Source organism: Hetaerina americana, unplaced genomic scaffold (assembly GCF_022747635.1).
Source record: "Hetaerina americana unplaced genomic scaffold, ioHetAmer1.1.p SCAF_29, whole genome shotgun sequence".
NCBI classification, from domain to species: domain Eukaryota; kingdom Metazoa; phylum Arthropoda; class Insecta; order Odonata; family Calopterygidae; genus Hetaerina; species Hetaerina americana.
In genome coordinates this window covers 4,991,038-5,005,600 of record NW_027286863.1, presented here as the reverse complement: position 1 = coordinate 5,005,600, position 14,563 = coordinate 4,991,038, and the positions used below count along the sequence as shown (strand labels likewise).

Here is a 14,563-nt window from a genome sequence, read left to right as displayed (position 1 = left end):
CCCTTTTGTTATCTACGATCATCGCACGGGGAAATACCCACCCGGGGGACAGCAGCCCGTCCATCCGCCGGGCGCCTTCTCTCCCTCCGCTCGCCCCGCCGACACCTAGGCAGAGGAGGGTAGTGCCGGAGATAGGTTGTGAGATCACTACACAAAACGTCCTCGCGATTTTCTGCACTGCTGCGCCGGAGCGACGCTGGTGGCGCTGGCGGCGGGATGAGGTCTCAATTCCACCAACCGGTTTGAGTTTCTCTCTTGTGGTACCACCTACCACACGCACAAGAGCCCGGCGAGTCTGGAGGCTCCCCTTTCTCCCTCTGTCTCTGGATCCCTCCTGTCTTTCTCCCCCTTCTGTTCTTGCGTCCCCCTCCCACGCGCCCCCCCTTCCCCTCCCCCCACCATTTTCCGAGACAGCAGCGCTCCGCGGGGAAGGGGCAAAAGAGCTGGGAGGAAGAAGGGAAAAATAAGTCGGAAGAGAGATAAGCGCAGTCTTCGGGCTGCGATTCATCTCCGCACCGACTCAGGCATTCCAATAGGCGAGTTCCTCTCTCGCGCACCCCCACTAGAAGGATCGCAAGAGTACCTGTGAGACGGACTCCAGTTCTGCTTTTCGGCTTTGGGACTATTTGGAGCCACTGTTAAAAAGGCCTCGAGGTTTCCTCTCCGGTATAAGCGATTTATTAAGGAAGGTTTTCTGCACCGGTCAAGAGTGGATACATCAATATATTTGTTTTTATGCTCGGATCTACGCGACCGTAAAATTGGCTCGAGCCGACAGGCAATCACCCCGTACAAGTGTTCGATCGGAAGTCCTTGGATTCGTCGTGATTGGATTTTGCCTCCGTGTGGTGTCGTTTGGTGTCGTGTGCTTGTGTTGGTCTCTAGATCTGTGTTCGAGTCATCAACAGGGCGGCCCTAGTAGAAGTACCATTTTTGTTTATTATGGATGGTTGCATGTCCTGAAGACCTGAAGAAACCCGAAGAGATTTCCGTCTCCAACAACAAACGAGGAAAATGGTGAATCATTTGAAGGTAAGCGCCAATGTCAGATTTCGTATTGCGAGCGTTACATTTATTTCATTATTTTGCTTGTACATTTTATAATAGGTTTACGTAATTTCAAGCAACTTTATTGAGTTCCTTGGGCATTTTTATTTTACTTTTCTTATGACTAGGTTGGTGGCAGTGCCTGGCAAAATATTTTAATTCTCCGAATTCCGACTACGGTTTGAAATTCGTCGCTGGTTTGCCTATTTTTGGGTGGATAGAATCCATGAAGTCTGCACAAAAATACACATTTTTGCATTGAATTTTTATTTAAATCTGTATTTACATCTGCAGAGTAAAGCAATCGACATTTAGTTTGCACCGTCTAGTTCTCTGAGGGATATATTCCGTTCAGGCATAAACGATCAGAATGTATCCAGCAATAATGTTCTAGTACTAATTTATTGAATGCTTTTATTGGAGGTTGAAGGTAGATATGTATTGGCCATTTAAGGCAACTTTTTGAATTTATAATTTTATGGAGGAGCATAAGATTAATTATACCTTTTTTATGAGCTATTCTGAGTAGGAAAACAATATGCACTTGAATTATTAAATTAAAACCAGCCAAAATTTCAGTTGTGCAAGAACAATATGTAGTTACCATACATACTTTATTTTTAGAGGTTAACCAACGCTCCAACTATTAATGTATTACAGTATACATTGATAAATGTGATATTCTACTGGAGATAATCGTTCGTTGGGAAATATCTATTGCCGAAAAACTTCATCGGATTTTAAAGAAATTTTCCCACAGGAAAACGAAATTATGACTGAGCAATTTTAGCAAGAAAATAAAAAGTACATGATTTGCAAAATCGTAAATAGCACCTTACGATCACTTATTGTTTCCACTTCAAGTTTCAATGAAATATACTTTTTCGAAAAGTTACCGATCTTGAAACCCGCAATAGGCATTCCTAATTTACGAAGCAATTTATGAATTATCGTTACTTTCACGAAGCTTGAAGCCTGTAAAAATTCCCCGCTCACGAGGTTAACGTTTTGGCACGGGTCAACTTGGCATTCCTGTAGAAAAAAAGGCGGCGCACGGAGTTTTTAAGGCTTTGCAAACAATCTCCGAACGAAAAAATTACTAACACCGCACCCGGATTGCAAGAAATACAACGACCTACCCAAGGGGTAAAAGACATTTCCGGGGTTCACCCTATCAGGGTACAATATCGGGAGAGACTCGCACGGAAGGTGTACAGGTCTGCACGAAGAGTTAAATATCCACCCCAGAAGGCATTCCGGATGTGCCGCCATCACGGTGAAACTTTTTCCTTTTCTCCGTGTAACTTCTTCTGGTCAGTCATGTGTACGTCATCCCGAGGAAGCCGCCGACGCCTCCAGCGAAGGCCGTAGCCGGGCGACCTCTCCGTCCCTGATGAAGTTCCGAGGGGGAAATGGGGCGGGGGGGTGAGAGGTAGAGGGGGTTTAGGAGGGGGGGAGCAGAACTGCGGTAAGTGGCGGGGAGGGAGAGGAGGAAATAGGTGTGCAGACAAAGTGAAGCACTAAGGCATAAACACGGCCACCGTCCAAATCAACACTTCTGAATCAAGTGCAAGTGGAAGTTTAGATCCGTGACATTCTCTTGAGCATTTTTAAAAAATTGATTGGACATGAGGTATGATTTTCAATGCCATAGGTGATCTTCACCAATGAATAAATTTTTAAAATAATGGCGGGGGGATTCGTGGATAGCTCACGATTGCTAAGGTCAATGGCGCCATTTGAAGCAAGTATGCGGTCAGGCTGGGTAGGGACGAGGAGGAAGGTGGGGAAGGGGATGGTAAGAAATTTAGCAATCAATCCCTTAACATATCAATCTTATCCAGCAGCGTTCATCAGTACCCAGTTTTTCTCATTCGATTGCTCTGTTGCGATTAAATTGCATCTCAAGTGGCCTTTGCATGGCAATTGTACGGGAATTTGAATGTCCATCAGATTTATATACGTGACATTATCCGCAGACTAAAAGACTGGCACTTTGGCATTATAAATCTGCTATTATTCACAACTCTGTATTGTAAGTAACAGGTTTATTTACGTGGGAAGGCAGTTGCGTATCACCAATTAATGCGAGTGACACGGCGAATTTGCTGTTATTTTACGCATGTAAAAGAATTTTCATAACACTTTTGGCGCATAAATGGTAATTACCCAGTATTTTTTGAAGCATTGAATGTTTTTCCTCGATATTTTTGGGAGGTTTTGAAACAACAAGCTTTTTCTCATTTTTGTCTCCAGAATTAATATTTTACACTTTCAGCGCAATGCGAGAGTACGCATTTAATGATTACTGTACGGTGTGGAAGCCTTATCGGAGAATTTATGAGAAGACTATACACGCATTGGTATCAAATAAGTTCATATTCATTAATATACAAAGTAATATGAAGTCAAAAAAATGAATTGTTAATGCTTTAGAAAGCATTTGAATCATTTTGACAAACAACACTTACAGCTTGTTAGAAATTAACTTAATAAGAAAATGTGTTGAATGGGCCATGGCGAGATTGAAATTTTGTCCGAAAAGCACGTGATTAGTCACCGTAGAGGGACTTCTTCCCAATCAACGCGAATATTTGACAGGAAATTCAGTGTTGCTAGTGAGCATTTTTCCCCGAAAGAAGGTAAGAGTGAAAGAGGTTACTGGCCTTTACCACCGTTAATGTCTCCAGGCGCGAAAACCAGATGGCACTTCTGAAAAGGGCGTGGGTGCAAATTTCCGTGGCGAACTGTTCTGCACAATTTCGTTTAACTGTGATTTGAAGTGCCAAGTATCCCTTTAGGTATTATTCTCTCCAGCGGAACGGAATTTAAAAAAATAAACAGCAGGTATGTAGTAATTACAGATTTAGCAACTCACCCTCTCGAACGAAAGAAAACTTCGAAGCCCGAGGAATTCATTTACTGATCTTTCAGATTTTGGCAACAAGATTGTGCAAGACATTTGTGACGTTTCTTGAGTGGTTTAATTCGAAATAATAAATAAGATCAGCTTGGAGAATAACTGGACCTTTATCAGGGGTTTGAGGTGTTACATTTTATTTTTCATAGACTGCTATTTTTTGAAAAAATCTTTTTCAACAATCAGATTTCCATTATCTGCCAATAATGCGTAAATTAGTTGATAAAAATTTCTGCTTTGCATAATATTATAACATATGAAACGTGGGAAAGAAACTTAATAATTGCTAAAATAATTGACAAGACACAATAATTTTTATCATCAAATTATTTATGTGCAACAAATAATTATCAAAAAACAGAGTATAGAATATTCTTACTCGTAACCAGAAAAATTAAAGCTTCCTGAAGGGCATTTGCGATTTTATTAAAATTTTTAATTGAAAAATTTCTAAGTTTTAAGTTTTGTATTACGAAATAAAGACTTAAAAAGTGAGAATTAATAATGCTTAATTTATAATATATGCGTATGAATGTTTATGTATCTTGTTTATTTGCTGACATTTTTTCTCTTTAGTAGTATTTTTACGGAAAATGTATCATATATGGGTATCGAATATCAGATAGAGTGTTTTAAAAATTTTGTGGGCAGAAATAATTTTTAACCTTGTTTTGGTATTTCTTATCCCAATGTTGGATTAAGTTAAAGGAGCGATCTTCCTTCAGATTCAATTCATAACGGAATCACAACTTTTGAAATTATTTTGATATGAGTGAATTCCTCTCGGGTCCTCCACCGGGTTATATCGTCCATATCGGCCGACGTTTCGATGTCCAACTCGGTCATCATCTTCAGGGCTTCTGGGCCCGAGAGGAATTTACGCAGATGATACGCCGGGAAAACACCAAATCTTTTATTTTGATATGGCTATTTTTGGGAAAATGGAAAACTCTATATGGAGTCCTTTCTTTTTTATCACCATTAAAATAGCAAGGAAACAAACCAGAGAACATCTTTTCGAATTTAAATCTCTTTTTTAACAAGAGTTATCACATATATTCATCGATGAGTCATCTCCCTGCTGATTAATGCTAACAATTCTGGAAAATTTTGTGCAAGTCATTGACTAAAAATCAATAAATCAATGGAATGATATTTTAAGGATATCATTTTTTATTGCTTCTGAGGGACCATTTTGTATCAATAATGGGGCTCTTCGGGTATCCTTTTTTCACACCATGATTTATTTTAAACCACTCGCACAAGACTCCATTCAATCTTACATCTACTTGCATTGTGAATTTCATAGATAGTATTTATAGTTTTCAAAAAGCTAAATAATTCGATTTTCTCTCATAATATCAGTAACTTTTTTTTATACAACCGAAACGTGTCTTTTTTTAGTCAAAGAATTCATCAGTAGTCTTTACTAATGAATAATTAATGGCCAAACGCAGCTTATCATGTATCTGCTCTGAATGTAAGGTGAAAAATATTTTCTCGTTTTCGTGGCAACCGTTCAGAATATGAAGTGAGTCCTAACGCATTGACTTGTTTCCTCTCTACTTCTCCAAACGGGGTAAAATAATGGTAGACCAAAGTAAATACCATGGAGTAACATAGCATTCCCATTGAGGCACGAGGATTCCGTCAACTTACACTCTCTTTTGCGTTGGCTGGAATGATGAGGCATTTATTCGGCGAGGGTGGCTCTGGTGTCAGCACATTTGGGATTTATAGGGTTGGAGTGGAGGGGTGGGCAGGGGACGAGATGGGACCCTCCTCGTTTCATCACTCAACGCAGTCTGGAAAAATATTTGATTTCCTCTTCGCAACGCTAAAAATAATCGTGAACGATGCTTAATGTTCCTTGTTTACCTTTGAGTTGATATTTCAAATATTAAATCAATTGTAAATCTGGAAATTATCATGGAAATCTCAAACTTTTATGCGCTTCTTTTCTAATCGGCTTTCCTAAGTCTGTTTATAAAACCTCAAAGGGGGGAAATTGAACAAGAAAAATTTTTTTATTTCGCAATAATAACCTGCTCAGTTTTATTAGGGGGTATGAAACGTGAGGTTATGTTCTATCTACGGGTCTGAAAGCGGGTTTCCTCCATAGAATTAACCCAGATAACTAATTCGCTGCTTTAACAAGATGCATCGAGAGAAATTCGAGACAAAAACCTTAAAGTGACATTTTTACCCAATTTCACTGAGGTTAGCGTTCCAAGGACAGATTTTTATTCGAAATATTTTTTTTTAATTTAAGAATATATATATATATATATATATATATATATATATATATATATATATATATATATATATATATATATATATATATATGTGTGTGTGTGTGTATGTGTGTGTGTGTGTGTGGGTGTGGGTCACTGTAGTCCAGTGCGTAGCGCGTTGGAATGCTGACCGGAGGGTCCCGGGTTCGATTCCCAGGCAAGGCACTCCGGGCACTTGCAGCTCCACTCAAGCTATGTGATTATTCGGGTACCAGGTATACCTGGGACACCATAACCGGCACAGGGAAAGGAACTGGCCCCCCTACCCTGATGTGTGAATTTCACACGCCGTCGGGCTTAGTACTGAGTGAACTCTACCATCACCTACTAATCCGACCTGCGGGTTGATTACTGTGCTTATGGTTTATATATGTAGATATATACATATATGGTTTATATATGTGTATATATACATATATGGTTTATATATGTGTATATATACATATATGGTTTATATATGTGTATATATACATATATATATATACATTTATATACATATATATATACACATATATATATATATATATACATTTATATACATATATATATACTACCTTGATCAAAAAGTTCCCGGAATAACCACCGTGTGGCGCTCCCATCGTTCCGATGTGAGTTCTGTTTTTTTTGTTAAATTGGTACATCTGTTGTTGATATTCCCTTTAAATCTTAGTGTCATAACTTGACATTTGCAAAAGTTACGTAGCCAAGAGTACATCTATCTCTGTGTGTGTTGGCGATTTTTTACAATTGCAGAAATGGATTTAAATTTGCAACAACGAACTTGTATTAAATTTTGCGTAAAAAACGGATTTAGTGGCGCACGGACGTTGGAAATGTTGGAAAAGTGTTTCGGCAACGATTCTCTAAAAAAACGGTCGTTTACCAGTGGCACGAGCGGTTCAGAAGTGGTCGTGAGTCAATCGAAGATGATGAACGCAGTGGCAGACCATCGACATCGAAAGTCGGTGAAAAAATTGATAAAGTAAAAGAAATGTTGGTCAATAACCGCAAATTAACCATCAGAGAAATAGCGGAGGACTTGAACATTGCCTATGGATCCGCCCAAGACATTGTGGTTAATGATTTGGGTTTCCGTCGTGTAGCAGCAAAGTTGGTGCCAAAAGACCTCAATTTCATGCAAAAAAGAGACCGTGTTGACGTCGCAAAAGACATGATTTGCGAGGCTGAATCCGATCCCACATTCATCAAAAGGATCATTACTGGAGACGAGACGTGGGTTTATGAGTACGACACGCAATCCAGACATCAGGCAAGTGAATGGCGTTCACCAAATGAGCCGAGACAAAAAAAACCACGTCGTTTTCAGTCAAAAAAGAAGGCAATGCTGACGGTTTTCATGGAACACAACGGTGTAGTGCATCATGAATTTTTGCCAGAAGGCCAGACAGTAAACAAAGAGTATTATTTGGGCGTTATGAGACGTTTGCGTGAAGCAATTCGCCGAAAGAGACCAGAAATGTGGGCAGAAAACTCGTGGATTTTGCACCATGATAACGCACCGTCGCACAGTGCTATCATTATTCGTCATTTTTTGACGAAAAATGCAACAAATACCATCCAACAGCCACCGAATTCACCTGATTTGGCTCCCTGTGACTTCTTTCTGTTCAATCGAGTTAAAAAACCATTACGGGGAACGCGTTTTAGCAGCCGAGAGGAAGTAATGGAAAAATCGCAGGAAGCACTGATGGACATACCGAAAACCGACCGTAACTTTTGCAAATGTCAAGTTATGACACTAAGATTTAAAGGGAATATCAACAACAGATGTACCAATTTAACAAAAAAAAACAGAACTCAAATCGGAACGATGGGAGCGCCACACGGTGGTTATTCCGGGAACTTTTTGATCAAGGTAGTATATACATTTATATACATATATATATATACTATATACAGGTAAATATACTTTCTTACTTCTCAATAAAGATATAACTTTGCTGTACAGGGCACCAATTTCACCCTTCTTCTGCAAACTTTCCATATCCTCACACTGCGTCTTCCTTCATGCTTCTTCTTTTTTTGTTGCCCGCCTAAAATTATTGTTTAACTATTTGTACTTCATTTTGCCTAACTCTGTGTTTACATTCTTCCATTTTCCCCTATCATCCATCTTGTTTTCCATCCGCCCCATTTCTAATCATCTCATCCGTGATCCATGGTTTCCTAGTCCTTTTCACATTAACGGTTCCAATAGTGTCTTTTGCGACTTTTGACAAGCCTTTCTTGATACTTTCTCATTTTTCTTCCATAGTACTTAGCCCTTTAGAATCATCCATAATTTCGTCTGCAGCCTGTTGGTACTCATTCCTTTTTAATCCATTTCATGCTTCTACATTCCATTTTCTAACCTGCCGCCCCTGCCTTATCTTTCTGAAACGGACGCTGCATTTCATAGCAACTAAATTGTGGTCAGAGTCCGCATCCACTCCCGGGAAGCTGTGCGAATTTATCACACTATTCCTAGACCTGTGCCTAACCAGAATATAATCTAGCTGATACCTTTCTGAGTCACCTGGCATTTTCCATGTATACCTGCGTCCTTTGTGGTGTCCAAACCAAGTGTTGGCGTTGAATAACCCCTGTCTCCTGCAGAACTCAACTGCTTTCTCCACGCGGTCATTCCTCGTGCCTAAACCGTAGTCCCCGACCTCGTCACCATCTCTTCCTTCGCCTACCGTTGCATTCCATCCCCCATCACTATCAAATGTTTCCCTGCAGGAACACACGCGATTAAGTCCTCTATCTAATCGTATATCCTATCGGCCTCTTATTCCTTATGCTTGCTCGGCGGCATGTATACCTAAATAATTACCAAGTTCGTCGGTTCTGCTTTTATCTCTACTAGTAATAATCTATCCGTTACCTGCTGTATGTTGACTGCGCTTCTTCCTACCTCTTCATTTATTACTATGGCAACCCCTCGTTGGCTCTCGTCCCCACTGCTGTATATTATTCTATACTTATCACTCCAGTAATCCCCGCTATCCTTCCATCTCACCTCGCACAAACCTAAAATATCTATATTTCCCCTTTCCATATCTCGCTGAATATTCTCCAATAACCCTGTCTTCATCATTGTCCTAACATTTAACGTTCCTAATCTAACCAATTTGGTCTTCTTTTCCTGCGTCTTCTGTCTTGCTGCTGCCGGTTTTCCCTTGCAAGGGTTTCGTGGGATGACGACCGCGGAAGCCTTGCCTCCCCCGCTGCCGGGCACGACACACGTCCAATTGGGCCGAGTCCTGTAGTTGCCAGGACTCAAAATCTCTGTATAGTCCATCATATTTATCTTGGGAATGATAATTGAGGTGGTTTCTCGTGTCCTTCCTCAATAGTGTTTTTAGGGTGACACCATCACTTACTGGCCGCCCCACTGGGGTCAGACGCCATTGTAACCGCCTCACTGAGGAACAGGCGCTGCGTGGACTACCTTTCGCAAGCTCTTCCTCCACGTCAAGGTTGTAGTCCGGGGAGCGATGAACACACACACACACCCCATATACAAATTTACCCTGCACATTTATACATATACATGTGTTTATATAAATATTTTGATATATATACATTTATGCTCACACAAATAAATATATTCATATATATAATATTTGGACCGCACAATAGAACACAAATAAAATAATAACAGTTAAAAGGACACTCACTTGGTTAATTGTTTATGCTTTCGGCCTTCTGAGAGGCCTTCTTCAAGTAAGACTGAAAATATGCTGGAAAGGGGTAAGCGGTCTGGGAGGGGAGGGGAGGTGAGGTGCAGGGAATGCTGGGAGGGAAATTAAAGATGGCGGTTATGGTTGAGAATTTTATAAGATCGGAAGCTAATATATATGTACGCGGATTCTCGAGTTCTCACCTCTATATTGGTGGCTGAATCGGGTAGGGATTCTAGGAGGCTGAGAGCAAAACACTGGTCGAATGAAAGGTTGTGGGAATTGGCGTGTGAAGGGATAGGAAGAGAAGAGAGTGAGGCAGAATTGCAGGAGCACCGGTGATTATTCATTGGAATGGATAAGGGGGTAATGCATTCGCCTATGTAAAAGGAAGTGCAATGCTTGCATGACAAAAGATAAATAATGTTTTTTTAGAGGTAATTAGCGTGGGAATGAGGTTAGGCGGCAATGAGGGGTTGAGGGGAGAGGGGAGTAGATCTAATAAGTAGACAAGTTTTACATCGGGGAAGGTGGCAAGTAGGGAAAATATTAGGAAATTTGTTACGGGGCGGCGCCAAAGGGTTGGTGGATCTCAGAAGGAACCCTTTGTGTCCTTTTAAGTGTTACTATTTTATTTGTGTTGTATTGTGCCGTCCAAATATTATAGTGCTTATAGTGTGAGCGTTTCCGTATAACCGATACATACATACATACATATATATATATATATATATATATATATATATATATATATATATTTATTCAATTTTGATTTTATTTTCAATTCGGGAAACGTTTTATGTTCATTATTTCAGTAAGAAATGGAATATTTTCCTTTAGTTCATCATTAGCGATCTCCTAAACAATAGATTATGCTGTTGATGAATGGATTTAACTGTTTGATCCACCAATTAGATTTTTTCAATGTAAATTGTATTAGTTGATTTGATGAAATTATTCTTACATGAATAATTCGAATGGATGAATAAAATATCCGGGATTGTTTTTCATTTCAAACTGTTTGAACAGCATTCCATCCTGCAAGGTCTCCAGATACGATGCTTTTATGCGTCCTGACGAAAAATGTTTACCATAAATTACATGACTAAGCTGAATCCGCATAGTCTGAAAGTACGAGATTTCTTGGAAGGATGCCTTCAAATGTGTGCGCTTTCCTGTTAACCAGCCCTCCTCACAAGTGGGAGGCGTTCAGGGAGAATTTCCGGAACGACGCACTCCACACTCAAGGTCGCATTGTTAATCATGAAAAGTTAAAAAAAACCTAAATTCGACCTCTAGTCTCGTCGAAGGATGGATCTCTTGGTTAAACCGGCACACGGAAGCACGAGTATTACTGAAAATGATTTCTCCCTCTTTTTCATTAACTCATCAACTCTCTGCGTAGGGCTTGATAAATCTTTTTTTTCCATCATGTTCGATATACGTATAAATTGGTCATCAGGTTAGATATTCGGAAAGGATATCCACCTTCAACGCGAAAAAAAATTTACAACATTGTACATACTCTAGTTCACAATGAGATACAGACAATAGCAAGCATATGTTTCCTCGTTTAATGAACATGCGTGAAACTATTGCGTCAACATTGAAATTATTATTATTATATAAATTTTGTTGTAATGAGGCAATTTTCCTGGTGGCAACAGTCAAGCCTGACCACCGGTCACTCTTACAATGCACATACATACATATACAAGAAGAACAGATGTGAGACAAAATGCTCTTACGTGCAATGACACTTAAAGATTACTAATCGTACCTTTACCATCATACAAGGGATAGGTTCATACCATACGAGTACATACTCCGCACCGTCCATCGCCGCACTCCGTCCATAATCACGCACTCTTCCACCGTTCAACCGAAATGCAAAACTTTTTATAACGATAAAAATCACGCACCGTGAACACATCATTCACGTTTGCAGTAAAACTTCTCACGCCCTCCACATCACGTAGATAACAATATTTTGAATAAGTACAACAGTATAGTAATCACTGGCCAATAAAGTTTATCACCCGGTGGCTGCTTTACACTTATTCCAAAACTCCTAAAATTGGATGGAAAGGGCTCAAACAAATCTCCAGGCAGCTGGTTCTAATCAACAATAGTTCAGTTTTAAAATAGAGTATATTTTCCTTTTTTATGTTCTTATTTTTATTTTAAAACTGTGGTCATTTTTTCCCTTATATTTTGGTTTTTCTATATCTTTCCAATAGATAGAAAAGCAGTTGGTTCCAATCAATATTAGTTCTATTTAAAATGGAGTATTTTTTCTCATTCGTTTTTTGTGTTCTTATTTTTTATTTTGAAACTAAGGTCATTTTTCCATTAGTTATGCTTTTCTATCTCTCTCCATAAATCTTCCCACGCTTCGTCCTTTTTAACAATTCTATGCATCGCGCCTAACCTCTTTCTTCTATTTTCCAACCTCTCCCATTTCAGTATATCTAACATTTTCGTAACACTTTCTTTTCTTTTGTATGCACTTACCGAGCACATATCTTGCTTTGAACTTTTTCTATCCTTTTAATATGCCCCACCTCATATGGTGGATCCAATGCTATAGACGAGTATTCTAGGATAGGGATGACCAGTACCTTATATGCTTTTTCTTTTGTGGCTACGCTACTTCCTTTTAAATTTCTCCTTACCCAATGCAATACTTTGAATGCCTTCCGTGTCCAATTATCTACTTCGACTCCCCACCCAAGAACCATAGTTAAGTAAACGCCTTTATATTTGCAACTACTGCTACATTAGATTCTTTCTCCGAAGAGGGTTGAAATATCCTATTGTGCATTCTTTATATTTGAAAAATGTATATGCTTACTCATGCTAACATTAATGCCCATATTATAATTTGTAACCCAGTCACCAAGACGATCGATTTTGTAGTATTACGTGGTCATTCACATGCTCTACCCGTATGTATGTGATGCAATCATCAGCAAAGAGTCTTGCTTGGGAATTTAAATTATTCGGTAGAAAAGTAAATTAGGAAGAGTAATGACCCCAGAACACCAATTGAATGATACGTAAAAGAGTTTTGGGGCTTTTCAAGGATAACATACGATTAACTAAGATACTTTTGTTGGAAATCAAAACTTTTGACATATTTTAGGAAATGCTTCTTGGCTAATATTCGGAGACAATTTCTCTTTTGCTCAATAACTTAGCAATGCCTTGAATTTGGATCAAAGTCATCTTGAGTTTGACCTGACGTCAGATGGAGTGCCGTCTTAGTTAGTTCAGAAAGTCGCCGAGTGATTGTTTTGTAAATTCTTTCTTCTACCCCAATCGCTTTTACCGTAAGGAGTGAGTGAAATTATGGCATTATTGTTTCTAGCAAAATCAAATTGAAATCATTTGGCAGCAGTTTTCAAATGTACAGAATAACACCATTCCTTTGAAATTCAGAACTCCCCAGGACATAACGTTAGGACTCTAAAGCCCTCATCTGCTTCTCGGCATCTTTAACTTGGCCGTTGGCGTCACGCAATATATCCACCTTTTTTTTAAGAGGAGATATAACGTTTCACGTTCATTAAACGAGTGGGTAATGTGTCGCTCTAGTGACTTAAGAGACCCGGTTTTATGATCGGCCGGTACTTCAGAGCATGTTCAAACACCCCTAGACTGAAAGCTTCTTGTAGCAAGAACTTTTGGGGGAACCTAAGGCACTGGAGGAGAACAAAACCGCATGAGAAGACTGGAATCCCACCGCAGGGGAGATCTATCTGCTCAATCCTCACTTCCAGTCTCCAGGTTGATAAGGGCGACTGATATATATACGAGGGTCATCCGGAAAGTAGTACCCGTTCGTGCCGCATGAAGTGCTGACGACGCGAGTAGCCGCTGGACGAGGTCAGATAGCTTCAGTGGCTTGTCTGCCTTCTCTGAGCCAAGTTGCGTGACGCTAGCATTGCCTGTGTTGTTTCTGTGATTGTTTACAATGTTTAAAAAAATTGAGAACGCCGCCAGTTGTGAAGTGAGGGCAGTGATTAAATTCCTCAATGCAAGAAACGTTCGCCCATGTGATATTCATCGCCAATTAAAGGAGGTGTATGGAGACAATGTAATGGACGAGTCGTCTGTTCGGCGGTGGTGTCGCAACTTCAACATGGGGAGGGGGAACACACACGACGATGAGCGTTCGGGGAGACCGTCTGTCATTACAGACCAACTGGTGAGCTCAGTTGACGAATTCGTGAGGAACGATCGGCGCGTCACAATTGATGACATCTGTGAGCATTTTCCCAATGTTTCTCGAACAATTGTTCATGAAATTGTTAAACACCATCTGCATTATGCAAAAATTTGTGCAAGATGGGTCCCTCGCGTATCTCAATGAGCTGGCGGCGAAGGACTATGCAGCAGGAATACAGAAACTTGTCACACGTTATGACAAATGCCTTAATTTGCTTGGAGATTATGTTGAGAAGTAGTTTAAAGTATCCTCTTTCAAATAAAATTTTTTATGTTTGTTAATATTTACTTTTGTGTCTTTATTTCACGAACGGGTACTACTTTCCGGATGACCCTCGTATATATATATATATATATATATATATATATATATATATGATTTT

The 14,563-nt window shown here is 39.7% G+C and overlaps 1 protein-coding gene across 1 annotated transcript in view; it reads left to right on the top strand.

The window, feature by feature from the left end:
• Positions 1-507: 507 nt before the first annotated feature.
• The window catches only part of LOC139689909 (uncharacterized), a 62,474-nt gene continuing 48,418 nt past the window's right edge, over positions 508-14,563 (top strand). The window contains exon 1 of the mRNA XM_071587028.1: positions 508-1,032. Coding sequence (XP_071443129.1) covers positions 1,015-1,032 — 18 coding nt within the window. The 5' untranslated portion in view covers positions 508-1,014. The remainder of the gene's footprint in view (positions 1,033-14,563) is intronic.